The following is a 14,243-nucleotide window of genomic DNA, read 5'->3' on the forward strand; positions in this document are numbered from 1 at the left end:
TAGTTTTAAAAGCTCTCACTGCAGCGTACGTGTCTCTGTGATGATGCGTCTCCGCCCCTGAAGCTGCAGGTTCAGCGCATCGACATGTCCTGAGATGTCACACAGAAAGACCAGCTCACACAAAAACTTCTGCTCCCGGAGCTCTGCTGTGGTTTTCAGTTTGCTTTCCAGAAACTGACATATTTCCTCCCGCAGCTCGACCAACCTGTGCAGTACTTTTCCTCGGCTTAACCATCTCACCTCAATGTGATCCGGCACGTCTGCGTGTTCCGACCCACACTCCTCCAGGAAAGACTTAAACTGGCGGTGATTCAGACCTTTGGCTCCTATAAAGTTCACTACTTGTGTCACTGTGGTCACAACATGTTCCATCTTTAGGGCTTTGCCACACAGTGATTCCTGATGTATGATGCAGTGATAAACAATCAGCTCACCTGCACAGTTCTCTTCCCTCATCTTCTCCTGAACCCTGCCCTCCAGTCCACTTTTTTGACCGGACATCGCATCTGTCGTTAATCCCACGAGTTTATCCCACGACAGCTTTATTTCAGTTACACATTTGGAAACCTCTTCAAAGATTTCCTTTCCTGTGGTTGTGCCATGCATGGATTTTAATCCCAAAAGTTCCTCCGTAAACACACAGATTTGAGTCCACTCCACGGATGAAGACTGACAGCTGCGCAGTATCAGACCCGTCGCTGCTCTCATCCACAGCAAGGGAGAATGCCACCAAATCTTTTCCTTCTTCCATTAGCTGGTCATACAGATTGGTGGCAAGATCACAGGTGTGATCAGCTACAGTGTTTCTGCTCAGGCTCACATTTGAAAACGTTTGTTTTTTTTCCCTCTGGGAACACGAGGTCACAAACTGTCATCATGCACCGTTTTTACAAACTCTCCCTGATTTTGCGATCTCTGCTGCCACATTATAACTGGCCTTTACAGCAGCTTCACTTTGTGATTTGGCTCTTTTGAACATTCTGTTGTGAAACCAAACCTCTTTTCATCTCCTCCACTTTCTGGCCCCTTTGAGTCATGTCCAGGTCAGGGCCGGCCCAAGCACAAGCAAACCAAGAAGCTGCTTAGGGCCACTAAGGGGCCCCTCGGTGGAGCTAATTGTTTTATTTTTTAAGTAATAATTTCTAAGTCATTATAATATCAAAAACACACAATTTCACTATGAAGTGATTTGTTTTTACAATAACACACCGTGTTTGATAATTAAAACGTCTCAATGTTTGACATTATCTAGCAAAATGTTTTTACGTCAGGCTACATGGCTGCTACATCGATGAGCTGCTCTATGCTGTAATTGTGGATATGTTGTTTGCTGACCAAAATAATATTGTGGCTAAATCAATTATTTTTACATCAACTTCTAAATTATGGGAAACTTCAGTTAAAATCATTTGAAGACTCAGAATCAGTCCAGTACCGGTACCGGTCCACATTCTCAGGGGAGAAAGTCTCACCTGGTATAAATTAAAGTTTTAGCTATTAGAGTAATGCTTAAGAAAAATTTATTTAATCAAAGAATGTCATGAATATGTGTGTAGGGCTGCACCGATTGCAGTTTTCTGGCCGATCCTTGGTCACCGATCTTTAAAAAGCCTGAGCTGCTGATTTTGATTTAGGCTGATATTAATTTTTTTTGTCTGAAATGTTAAATTTAGCAAGAAAGTCACTGTTGGTAACAGTGAGGTGAATATTGTTAACTGTAAATGTGCAGACCTGATCTGGTGGGTCGGTCTGTCAGTCAAACCTCTCACTGCAGAGCAGAAGAGAACAGAGGCTGATTTATAAACCTTTGCTGATGAAGATAAGATCAGGGGATAAGATGGGCTTCACATGTAAGTATCAGCAGATCACGATCCCCCAAAATGAAGCAAATCATCGTCCAAAAATCAACTGGTTAAAAAAATCAATTGGCCAATAAATGTATCCTATTATACATGTATATAATGTAAACAGCACTGCCAGAGATGCAATAAGTTTATAGCAGGTGTGTGAATGATCTAATGATCGGACTGCTGATTGCAGCCAGTCCACATTGTTAGCAGAACTAGGGGGCCCCAAAACCGCATTTCGCTTAGGGCCCCATGGAGGCTTGGGCCGTCCTTGGGTAAATGCTTGTTACCTGACAAAACAAAAGGGATTTACCTTACCACCACACTAAAGTGCCGTGTGTAACTATTATAAAAATATATATATATATATATGTGTGTGTGTGTGCATGTGTGTGTGTGTGTGTGTGTGTGTTTTTACAGATTTGTTAAACCTGTTACCATGTTGTGACAAATAATCAGTGCTGACTAGAAACAACCAATCAGAGCCAGGAGCAGGGTCTTTGCACTAGCCTAGTCTGACATGAATGCTCAAACTAGTCAGCATAGCCAACTCTGACAGCAGATAAACAGTTTTCCTGGAACTGTGAGCTGTTTTTCATTTTCTTCATTTATTGATTTATTTTACTCTTTTTTTTATTTCACCCATTTATTTATTTATTTATTTAATTTTGGCTGAAATGGCGCTCCATATTTTTCCAGCATTAGCAGATTGTGGAGCACTTACACAAGATTGACTGACAGCACTAAGACCCTCCTCTTGGCTCTGATTGGTTGTTTTTGATCTGGTGCAGTGCATTCCATCAGATGACAATAGTGGAGGAAGAAACTAATTCCTCGATTTTCACAGGATAAGACAAATCTATTATTTTTGTTGTATATTTTGATATGTACAAGATATTAATCAGTTAGCTATTGGTACTTGTTGGACAAGGTGAACCAAATGTTCTTGTTTCACATGGTAAACAATAAGTGATAAGAATATTTACATCTCCATCACATTGTCATCAGCTGATGATCGTTTGATGAAGGAAGCACCAGTTAGCCCATACTAACTCCACCAACCATATATGGAAAAATTGAGGACCCCTGTTGAAAAACTGGAGTCACCATTTCTCTTTAAAACATTAATAGAACACTTATTTCACACAGCAGTGGTAGTGCATTTACATTCAGCTGTACAACCAACAAAATTACAAAGAGAAAACAATACATAGTACATTCAAAATTTTAACCTTGGTTTTGCAGTCTACATTAGTGGATATACATTTAACAGCTAAAACACAATAGAATAAATTCAAACTTGAAACTAAACCCACAAGCTTGTAGTCTACTGTTTAAGCCACACTTAACACCCATGTTTATGCTAATTACATTTTAACTGAACACAAAAAATAAGGTTATGTAACAAAAAAGTGTAATACTATGCTTAAACAGCTTTTAAAGCTCATTAAAACGGGTATCACAAGTAATCAAATGTGAGCACAACTGATAATTTGTTATGACAAAACATAAAATATGTAGAAACCGACCTATTAAAGCCTTCAGCAGTTATAACGAAATGACAAATGTACATTTCCAGAAGATAGTGTTTCATTGACAAGCTAAGACCTATAGTGCTACAACTACAAAAATAAACCCTAAGGCTTGTCGTGCCATATTTGATATTTCATATATCCCTTGAGATTTGTTCTTCATTTTGAAGAACATACTAATCAGTCCTTTAAACCAACTTATTGCAACACTGACTGGACTTACATCTTTTTGCTAAAATGTTAAGCCAGTTTCACATCAAGGGAACTAGCTAAATTAGCCAAGTTAAGTTTGTAAAACCACAGAAAGCAAGATGTGGTTAGCTAATCGCAGACAACTGTGGTACGCAACACCCTTGTATACCGGGAATTCACTGTATAAACTGACCTAAAACAATCCAAGTTTCAAGGCTACACACAAGCTAAAGGCTTTAAAAGATTAATTGGATTCCCAGTCTGATTCTATTAAGATCACTCAATGACGTCTTGATTGTTCAGACAAAACGTCATATATTTTTATTTTATTCTTTTTAATTGCTTTAGTTGATGTCTATATGTATTTATAAAGAGTAATCACATAAAGGGGAGTGGGGGGGAGATGCCAAGGATGGAAGATGCTAACCATCCAGACAGCGCTAACACTGTACCATTAGCATGTTCAGGACTGAACACAAGGGTTCATCTTCGTTCTGCAACAACCTGGCCTTCTTGCAACATGTTAAATAGTGCTCTCCATGTTTTCGTCTTCTTTGTATTTAACAATGCTGATGCTAGCATGTCCATTGCTAAGTCTGTTAGCCTCCACTCCATTCTTTTTGGCCTGATCCCTCAGCACCAGCTTCTTCTGTCTCTTAACTATTTTGACGTAGAGGACTCCCCACAGCATATTGGCCAGGATGTAGAGTCCAGTAATCAATCCCAAGAAAGTCAACCTGAAAGTAAAGCGTGTTGGAAAAATGAAGTTATAGGTTGCTTAGCATATTGATAGTTAAGGTATGTTTTCCCCCCCCTGTACCTAAATGCATTGGAATCATAAATTCTGCATGCTCCACGTCCTCCACATTGCTTGGTGCCCCACTTCAAACATGTCCGATCAATCAGTGCTCCAAAATATATTGGGGGAGGGATCCCACCTGGCAGAACAAGGTTACATAGAATGACACGTTGAGAAAAAGGGACAAAAACTATAATATATGGAAAAAGTAGTTAGGTTTTGTTGCTCACCTAGAGTTCTTACAATCAGCGTCTGCATGCCTAGTGCCAAAGACTTTAGATCTGGCTGGATGGACCTAAATTAAAGTTGATTGGTATAGTTAACCAGAGTGTACCACTAAAGAAAATGAGAAATTGAAGTTTTTCTGACAAACATCAAAGAATGAAATGTGACAATTAAGCATGTTGCCATAAGAAGACACAATAAAACATGCTTTACATGTGCCAAAATGTAATTATGATAGCCAAAATGCAAAGCTTCCAATATGTGCAATGTTTTTTCCTCACCTCAGCAGCACAATATATCCCGGCGTGCCTCCACAGGCAGAAATAAAGGCTCCCAGCACTGATAAAGCCATGTAAATTTTAAATTTGTCGTCACATTCAGTCCTTCTGGGACACTGGCCCAGCACGGCGGACATGTTTGCAGCAGGAGACGTGGAGGTATCAATGCATGTGCAGTTGTGGAACACCTTTAAAAACAACGAAACAAGACAATGATCTGAATTTGATTTTTCTTGATTTCATATGTTAACGTTTCATATTCTGTCTAATATAAATAAATGCACTTGGTGAGGCAGGAAGTACCATGCCACACTGGTAGGGGGCAGTGCTGAGACCGAGAGGCACAATGGGCAACAGGTGCTCCTCTTATATGAACTGAAAAAAAAAAACTGAAAACAATTGGAAAAAAAAACCTATACTAATAACCAACTCTATTAACACAACCAGGCGTAGAAATGAAAATAAACGAGATAATTCACAAATTTCAATTTTAACTAAAAAAGTAAATAAAAACAATCAAATCTTGTGTTTCTTTCGATAATTAAATGATTTTAATATACCTACGTTTTTTTTTTTAGCTAAAATCTAAATTAAAATCTAGCCTTCTATTGGGGCTTACCAAGTTCCCCCCTTCCTTTATTCAAAATACATATTTTTTCTGTTTTCCAAAAGGAAAAACAGAAGAAAATACGACGAAAACAAAATAAATCTTAAAAAAAAAACAAGGAAAGCAGAAAACAGGAAGAAAGAAAATGCAAAGTTTCGAAAAACAACTAAATTAATACTGAATAGATAACTAAAGAAAGGAAATAAAACAGTAAGATTGCAAATAAAACAGAGAAGTAAACAAAAGTGATGTTACATTAATAACGGTGAAAATGATAAATATTACTTCATGTTACTCTGCAAAATCGCAAATGTTGGGACAGTTATTCGTCTTTATTTTTTGGATGCAATATTTGCCACTTTAAGTACTTTATCAAGGAATTTATTTATTTGTATGTTTGTCACTAATATTACAATGATAGGAATTGCCACTTTGGCCACATGAACTCCATGTTCACCATCAGAAAAAAGCTCACCATTGCTTTCCCCATTCCAGTGGAGATCTGACATCCAGCCAGGCAGGGGGAGGCATACGTCATGCCGTTATAGGCGCACACAGGATCCCAGTGCTTCATGGAGCAGGAACAGCCCATGTTGCACGGCGACAACAACGTTGAATGATGGTAGGATACTTGAGGATAACTGGAAAAGAGACATTTGTGAGAATGTATTTGAGTCAAAAACACTCGATTTTGAGTTGGAGCTGGGTTATGTGTCCATGTGCGAGCCACTCACCCTTGGTACGCCACTGTTAAACCAGCCACCTCTGCGTTGTCGCAGTGAAAGAAGCCCTGAAGGGAAAGCATACAAAAGGCCCCAAGAGACGCAGAGATGGATACTCTGGCCGCTCCAACGACACCCAATTTAAAACGCTTCAGGATAAAACCGCCAGTGATGAAACCCAGGGCGACTGCGGGCAAGTTCATGATGCCTGAAAAAGGGATGGGCGGAGGGGTGTTAGATTGGAAAACACAGCTCACAGCACCGTCACTGAAAGAAAACAACCATTTGAAACCGTTTCCCGTCTTTTCAGACTATTTGTTTTCAGAGTACTGTCAGTATCGGACGGACACTCATACAAGCAGCCATCAAATGCTAAAGCTTGCACAAAGGGAGATCTCTCAGTGGGCCATTTAATATCTACATTCTTGCATCCGATTTATCACACACAATCACACTTCCCTTTCACAACATCATTGTTCCAATTGGAGGAAAGTTAAGAGTGAGTGGGGATTGGGTGAGTGGTGTACCTATGAGAAAATTAGCTCTGGATGCCGCCTGGCCATAGATCTGCTCCATGAACTTTGGTTTGAAGGTGATCATACCGACAAAGCCGTTGACCGCAACCAGGTTAGTGAGGATTATCATTGTGTAGATGCTGTTCCTGAAGAGTCTTTTCAGCGAAGGAACAAAATCTGGCAAAGAATAAACCATTAAGGCAAATGAGAGTAGCCAGTGATCTGGTATGAAGCTGTACACCATGATTTATCTCATGTTTCCTCAAATGCTGAGTTACCTTTAACCATTTCCTTAAACGTGACGATCTTCTCTTTGTCTTCACCATCTTGGGTCTCATCTGGCAGGAAGCTCTGCTGTTCTGGCCCAGAAGCTAGCTCTGTACTTTTTTTGCCACCTTCTTCCTCCTCCCCCTGTTTCGGCAAAGACTTGGGCAGGAAAAAGAAGGGGATGCTCGACAGCAGAATCACTGTGCCATTCACTATGAAGCCCAGCCACCAGGCTCCCACCCAGCGAGAGTCCTTATAGGTGATGGTGATGCTGTCTGGGGGACAAAGGCCAAAGAGAGATTGTTGGGTTATACAGAATGTTCCTGCTACGTTGTGTTCCCTTTGTTCTAGAAAGTTGGAAATTCCTAATTTGCAAAGCAAAAAAGTGTAAATAACCTCTGAAATCTCAGGTCATACTTTGAAATTTTCCCAAACCTTAAGACCCGACATGGCTGCCACACGCATAAAACTTTGTAATTGCTACATTGTTAAACCCTTTATCTGCACATATGGCATCTTTATCAGTCACACACAGTGCTGTACAATGACGATTAGCAAAACATATTGCTACATAGAGCGAATTACACTTTACTGATGTAGTTTGTAGCCATTAGCTTAGTCACTTAGTTAGCTAATGCCACTGGTTTCGCAACTTCCACCTGGAACACAGTCAACTTGGGTAGTTACTGACATCATTCCTTCAACATCCAACTTTTGGTCTAGATGGAGTACAGCTAGAGTAATATTTAACTGTTTGTTAGCATCTTAGCAGCTAACTGGGGTTTAGCTGCTAAGTCCCTGTTGGCAGTAAAACCCTCTTTTTTTTTTTTTTTTTTTTTTTTTTAGCAACAGTTGTTCAAAACATTTGAGTTGACAGTAGTTCTTGCTGTGTCACCACTATCCTGCAACTCTTGCTCCATGACTCAGGGTTTTACTCTTACCCAACAGCCACACCATAAACATTCAGTCACAAAGGTTAACTATTTTTGCTAAAGTGCTGCTCAGAGAGAGAAAGTATATCTCCCAGACTTATTCTTATCACACCGTCAAAGATAACCTTTGTTGATTCAAGCTACTTAGAATAACTGAAATTCCAGTAGGCATGTTGCGCTGACTTACAAATATATTTCAAGTGTTTGTTTTGAGTCCTTTTTTATTTAGACAAATCTCATACCTAAATCGACAAATCCAATGTCCACGTAGGTCTTGGCCAGGTAGGAGCCCAGCATGAACCCAACCATCGGGCCTAGCATTCCTGTTGTGTAGATGCAGGCTAGCAAAAGAGAAGAAGAGGGTGAGAAACATGTAAAAAGAAGTATGATTATGATTCATTTTATATATATGGTTCCTGCTTGGTTTATGAGATTTTAAATGTCAAAGTTTTTTGTTTTGTTTTTTTCCCCCCCACATCCCTTGCGAAGTGCTGTTTTGTTCAAAGTTTTTGGATGGATAGATATATAGCTAATTTCGTGTTAAAGATAAGAACTTAAGCTGGACTCTCCGCATCTCGGTTTGAGAATCTTACGTTGAAGTTAGACAGGAAGTAGCTGTTTTGAATTGCTGTTTAGTCGTAAGCTAATGAAGAATTTACATCGAGCTGGTGGTCAACACGCTACAAAAGTCGCTGCCATTTTTTAAAAACTTAATGAAGCCATTTGATTCAGGTGTGTTGGAGCCCCTGTAGACTGGAGTAGAAAACCCCTTCACTAGAACCATCTGAATTAGGCAAACAAAAGAAACCAGAATATATGGTTTACTCAAATGTGGATGTAAGTATTTTACACTGACTACAGATTTTGAAAACTATTACTTTATTTGTGAAAATAAACAAACAGGTTTTTAGCTTTACCCAAAAATATTGTTAAACTCATGACAATGACTTGACTAAACTTCGATAAAACATGAACCAGAAATGTTTAAAATGGCAACACAAGGCAGCACGATGAAAATATCAAAAATGAAACAAACCCAGATAGAAAGGCGTGTTCTCTTGTCTAGAAAAGTCATCTAGATAGGACACTCCCAACGGCATGGAGGGAGTCTCTCCGATTCCACGCAGCATGTTTCCCAGGAAAACGTAGATCCACATGGAAGAGCCGACTGCCTTTTCACAAGCTGACAGGAAGGAAACTGAGTTTAAACGTCATGTGACTAAACAGATTGAGGATCAATTATGTAATGGATGAAGGTGGACATCCAAATGAAGTGCCAGATACCTTGTATGGCTGCTATGTCAGGGGTCTCGTCCTTCTCAGTCAGGTTGTGGTTGGACAAACATGGCAGGATGCTTTCAGTGCTGTTGGCTTCAGTGTTATGGGACATACTGGTCTCATATTTATATCTAGAAGTAAAATTACAATTAATGTCAGAGATTCTGGTTTTCCCTATCAATTCATGTTTTAATATCTATGTTTATGTAAGAAATAAAACATGTTCTATGCCCTCAGGCCTCTTTTTGTTACTTCGGAGCGACAAATGTATAGAGAACTGATCCTGCCAAAACTGGCAATAAATATAAATATATAAAAACACGACAAAAGCTTGATAAAGTAATTAAAGTATAAGATATTGCACCATTTTTTTAAATAAGAGCATTCCCGACTTATTTGATTGTACAGAGTAACATGAATTGATATTTTATATATTTTAAACAACGTTAATTTAGCATTATCAGTATTATTTAGGTTCCCATTTGGTATCCAATCTTTTTGTTTTAGTTATTAGTTTCCATCCATCCATCCATCCATCCATTTTCTTTCACCCTTGTCCCTAATGGGGTCAGGAGGCTTATTATTATTATTATTACTTTTATACTCTAAATGTATTTAATGCCTTTTTTTATGGTAACTTTTTTTGCCACTAGTGCCAAAGAAAATCTAAAAATAAATAAATAAATAAAATCGCAAAATTGTTTATATTTAAACATTGAGAGTTTCTATTTAACTCTAACCACATAAAATCCCATTAAAACACATTAAAGTTTGTGGTGAAACATTAGATTCAGCTTCAGTAGTCAAGCTTGTGATACAAAAGCAAGGAATTTGACTTCGGTTCACACAATCACAGGGTACAAACATTAAATATAAAAATACATATTTTAGTGGAGATCAAACAGAGTGCACCTCTTTGTGAATGTACACCCACTGCATTTGTTTTCAATGTGCTTTGGATGTGTTAAATATACAGAAACAGTTCCCTCACCAGCCAAAAATCCAACAAATGGAAGACTAAATATAAAAAGGTTGAAGAGTAAATGAGTTTTATACTAACGGGCCCTGTAGGAAGTGCGGCAGTGCAACAATGAAGGATCCAGTGGCCATGACCAAGCAGCCGATACCAATCAGCCTGGGACGATGGAGCTTTGCACCAAAGTAGCTCACAAAGGCAATTACCAGCAAGTTTCCTGTGAAGAAAAATAAATGCAGAAAACTATTAATTAAAGGAGTAGCTCCAGTATTTTAGAATCCAGAACATCTTAACTTCACGAACCCATTTCAAAGCTGCCATCTATGACCCCAATCAGAGAGCTGGGGATGTCAAAGCGTCTCTCAATCTGGGTGATGGAGCTCTTCATGTAAGCGCCGCCAAAAGCTTTGGCAAAGTACATAAAGGCCAGGGAGACCAGGAACAGCTGCGGGAGCACACACATTGAGAATTAGGCTTCTACAGGCCGGGCTTGTTGATTTGACCCAATGATGTCATGTCAAAGATCTCACAGTGATTCCTGTTAGAGTAAAAATTTCTCTTTTCTCAATGTTTAAAGGGTCTTGTAAAAGTAGGAGAAAAATGATCACACATATGGCCTAGATAAGATTAAAATGAAATATTTAGCATACATTGAAATATCTAGGGCTTTAACTCAACTTTAAGAAACACCTCAGTTTATATTTGATTAGTTCAGGGTCTTTTTCAAGATTGTTTGGAACATCATTCGCTCCAAAACCAGATATATTATGTGGAAAATATTATTTTTAGAGTGTAAAAAATAGATACATTACTGTTTTCATAAAGCACTGGAGAGGTCCAACTTTCTACGGAGGGGGTTATATGTGCAAATACTTGTCAAATATTGTAGCTGCTCAGTTATAAAATAAATTGTAAATGTCTGCATGTCCATATAGAAGTCCAAAGGACATGATAAACTTTGTACCAATATAAAAAAGGTACATTTCTTAAGATTTTGGATTAGTTCTGGAGTGTATTGACTTTGGAAATGTTCTCATCACAAGGTAACTTTAAATCTCCATCTTTAATCAACATGAGCAGGAATATCATTCAGGTGTTGCAAAAGTCATAATTGATCTTTGTCAATTAAAACAAAAAATTACTTCTGGCACATGATCTAAATCAGTAGACATGCAGCTCATTCGATAGAAATAAATCTAACGTTAGCTAAATGAATAAGTACTAAGAGACAGAAATTCTTCCCTGTGAATTCATTTTATAATTTCAACTGTATATTTTTTCGATGCACATATTTTTAAAACCGTACCTCTTCGAAAACCTGCTCTATCAAATCGCATGCTTGTCTTGCGCCATCTGGTGGAGGATTAAAGTACTATCAGTGAAGCGTTCTGCTTTTTTGAAGCACTTGAACAAAAATATTTTTGGAATGGTGACAGCATGGAAAATATATTAAAATATATATAAAAATTTTAATTTTGATGAACATCTAGATTTTATGGTTCAACTCAAGTTGTTTTTTATAGGTTTCTGCATATAATTTGTATTTTAAGTATTAAAATAAAACTGCAATATGTTTCACTTTATTTATGTTTCAAAAATATTCTAAGAAATTTATTTTCATTGATGATAATTTATGTCCATTGAAAATATTTAATTTATTGTACAACCATTAAATATAATAGTGTAACAGAATTGATCTTTAGCATATTTGGCTAATTACTTTTAATGTATAGATTTAATTTTCCCTTGGAAATTAATGCTTCCTACTGTTTTGTTTATATTAGGTCATTGTTATTCATTACGTAATATGTAGGTAGGTAGTACATACTATGACAAACAGAGCAACTTGTGTTATGTCAGCGTCAGTCATAATCATCAACCAATGATCAACATCAACCTTACAGATCTACTTTTGAAAAAGTATCATTTATATGAATTACAGTTGCTCCACTTATTCTAAGTCAACAAACAGTTGAAAAGGTCTTACATCAGATCAAAATGAATTCATTTGGAAACTGTTTGCATATGAACTGTTTTTTTTTTTCCTCCAAAATGCAAGTCCAATATTTTGTCATAAAAGCAATTTCACTAACCTTGAGCTTGGAGCAACATGCCTCTTGTGGTTTTTTGGATTCTACGCTCATGATGCTTCTATGGGCTCAACTTTTGCAAAATACAAAAAGAAGAAAACACAACACCAAAATCCCTGCAAATAAACAGCATACTTTGGAATACAAGATCTTGGAACAAATTCTATTGAGCTTCTTCTAAAAACAACTTTAAATATATTTCTGACTCCACAATCTTGTCCACTAAGCACACAATGACAATTCATTACAATATTATACATGGACAGGCTTTTGAAAAAAAATATAGATTCTCTTGAATCTGACTGGTGGCATTCACATAAACCTGCAAAATTTCAAATAACATCCAAAACAGAAGACACAAGAATTTACAAAGTGTTTTTAATAAAAGACATTTTTACCAGTACACATACAATAGTAATTGTGTGAAAGCATACTAATGAAGAAAACATACAGTAAAAGTATTTACCTGTGAAGCACTGATGGACCAGTATGAAGGATTCAAACTGATTGATAGCCGTAACTAGCAGGACTTTGCGCCTGAGGCCCGAGTCTTATCATCAAATTACATCACGTGTAACCAGTAACTCAGGCAATCATGTTGATCTTGCTGATTACGTCAATAAGAGGTCATCCAGCCCTCACGCGAACTGACAAGAGCCCCAGACACAAACACAGTTTGTTCAAGACGAAGCAACAGGCGAAGAGGTTCAGAGGTCCCTCCGGCGTTCACGGTCGCGCACATCCTCCTCTAAGAAACTTCACAGCCACCCTCTTTCGGAAACACAACAAACAGCGAGCAGCGTGAAGCTGGCCAAAGTTTATTGTGGTACGAGCGAGCTGTTTCTGTTAGTCTGGCCCGTTTCAAAGAGTGAAACCCTTTCCTCTCCAGGAGAATTTCAGGTCGCGCAAAAGCCCGGGTGTTTCCATCCGAGGCCCGATCAAAGTCTTCCTGTACCATTGATGGCCGCGAACAATGGCTTTCTCTCGAATTCCCCAGCACGGCACATCCCATCACCTTATCACTTTTGTTTCACAGTGGCTATTCACTGGAGGCTCGTTCGGTCGCAGCTCACAATAAATGGCGTGTCCGTCTCTTGAACAGGTTTTAATGTAAGGATTTCCTAAACAAAATCAACGGGTCTTCTGGGAATTGGCTGTTGTTTACAACATTCTCTTCCACTGCTGTTACGCAGTTTAGATGAAGAAACTAATTATGAAATAAATAAATAAAAAATAGACAGAGCTTGCGATGGACTGGCGACTTGTCCAGGGTGTACTCCGTCTCTTGCCCGTTGACCGCTGGAGAAAGGTACCAGCACCCCTGGTGGCCCAACTAGGGATAAGCGTATAAGATGATGGATGGATGGATGGATGGATGGATGGATGGATGGATGGATGGATGGATGGATGGATGGATGGATGGATGATAGACAGAGCATATTTTTTGTCTTTTCACTGTTTGAAACTTGTAAATTGCAAATCTGCATTACTCAAGAACCCTTGTCAAGAACTAATGGCCAGACATTTTTATCCAAGGTTTTTAACCAGAATTTGGCCATGTTGTTTTGGATCATGATCATCCGCCGGTTTCAGTGTCGGGTAGAGGCCAGCAGATTTGATTTAAAATCTTGCGGTATGCACCATTCGTGATGGCTTGCAGTCTGAAAACATTTCCAAGGTCTTTGGGAGACAAACTTCCATCGTCATCAATCCCCTAACTCTAGTAGAAATTTAGACTTTGGGTGAACATCTTGTTTTGTTCGTCACATTTTCGGTAGTTTTACCTTTTCAGTCAATGCTCTGACTTCAGTTATGAGCACATTTATGTGAGTAGCCATAATTTTGTTGTCATTTCTTGGAGTTTGACAATCTGTTCACGTCTTCCTTGCTTCAATGTTTTTTTAACTACCCCATTTTTTTTAATGGCTAGAAAAAAATTGGCTTCATACCTCATTTAAACCTTTATTATTATTATTATTATTA

At 38.3% G+C, this 14,243-nt stretch overlaps 1 protein-coding gene and 1 pseudogene across 1 annotated transcript; both read right to left on the minus strand.

Annotated features, from left to right (window-relative positions):
* LOC103129428 (general transcription factor II-I repeat domain-containing protein 2-like) lies at positions 1-1,073 on the minus strand (annotated as a pseudogene).
* Positions 1,074-2,945: 1,872 nt separating this feature from the next.
* On the minus strand, positions 2,946-13,127 carry LOC103155803 (solute carrier organic anion transporter family member 1C1-like). Its single transcript, XM_007577648.2, has 15 exons — positions 12,727-13,127; positions 12,264-12,376; positions 10,474-10,615; positions 10,255-10,387; positions 9,201-9,325; positions 8,953-9,099; positions 8,159-8,257; positions 6,996-7,259; positions 6,730-6,894; positions 6,215-6,410; positions 5,956-6,121; positions 4,877-5,061; positions 4,601-4,665; positions 4,392-4,509; positions 2,946-4,308 (listed from the first exon to the last, which is right to left on the minus strand). Exons 2-15 carry the CDS (start codon positions 12,312-12,314, stop codon positions 4,095-4,097), a joined length of 2,070 nt encoding a protein of 689 aa, XP_007577710.1. The 5' UTR covers positions 12,315-12,376; positions 12,727-13,127; the 3' UTR covers positions 2,946-4,094.
* Between the last annotated feature and the right edge of the window lie 1,116 nt (positions 13,128-14,243).

This window comes from Poecilia formosa, unplaced genomic scaffold (assembly GCF_000485575.1).
Source record: "Poecilia formosa unplaced genomic scaffold, Poecilia_formosa-5.1.2 Scaffold9, whole genome shotgun sequence".
Classification (NCBI taxonomy): Eukaryota; Metazoa; Chordata; class Actinopteri; order Cyprinodontiformes; family Poeciliidae; genus Poecilia; species Poecilia formosa.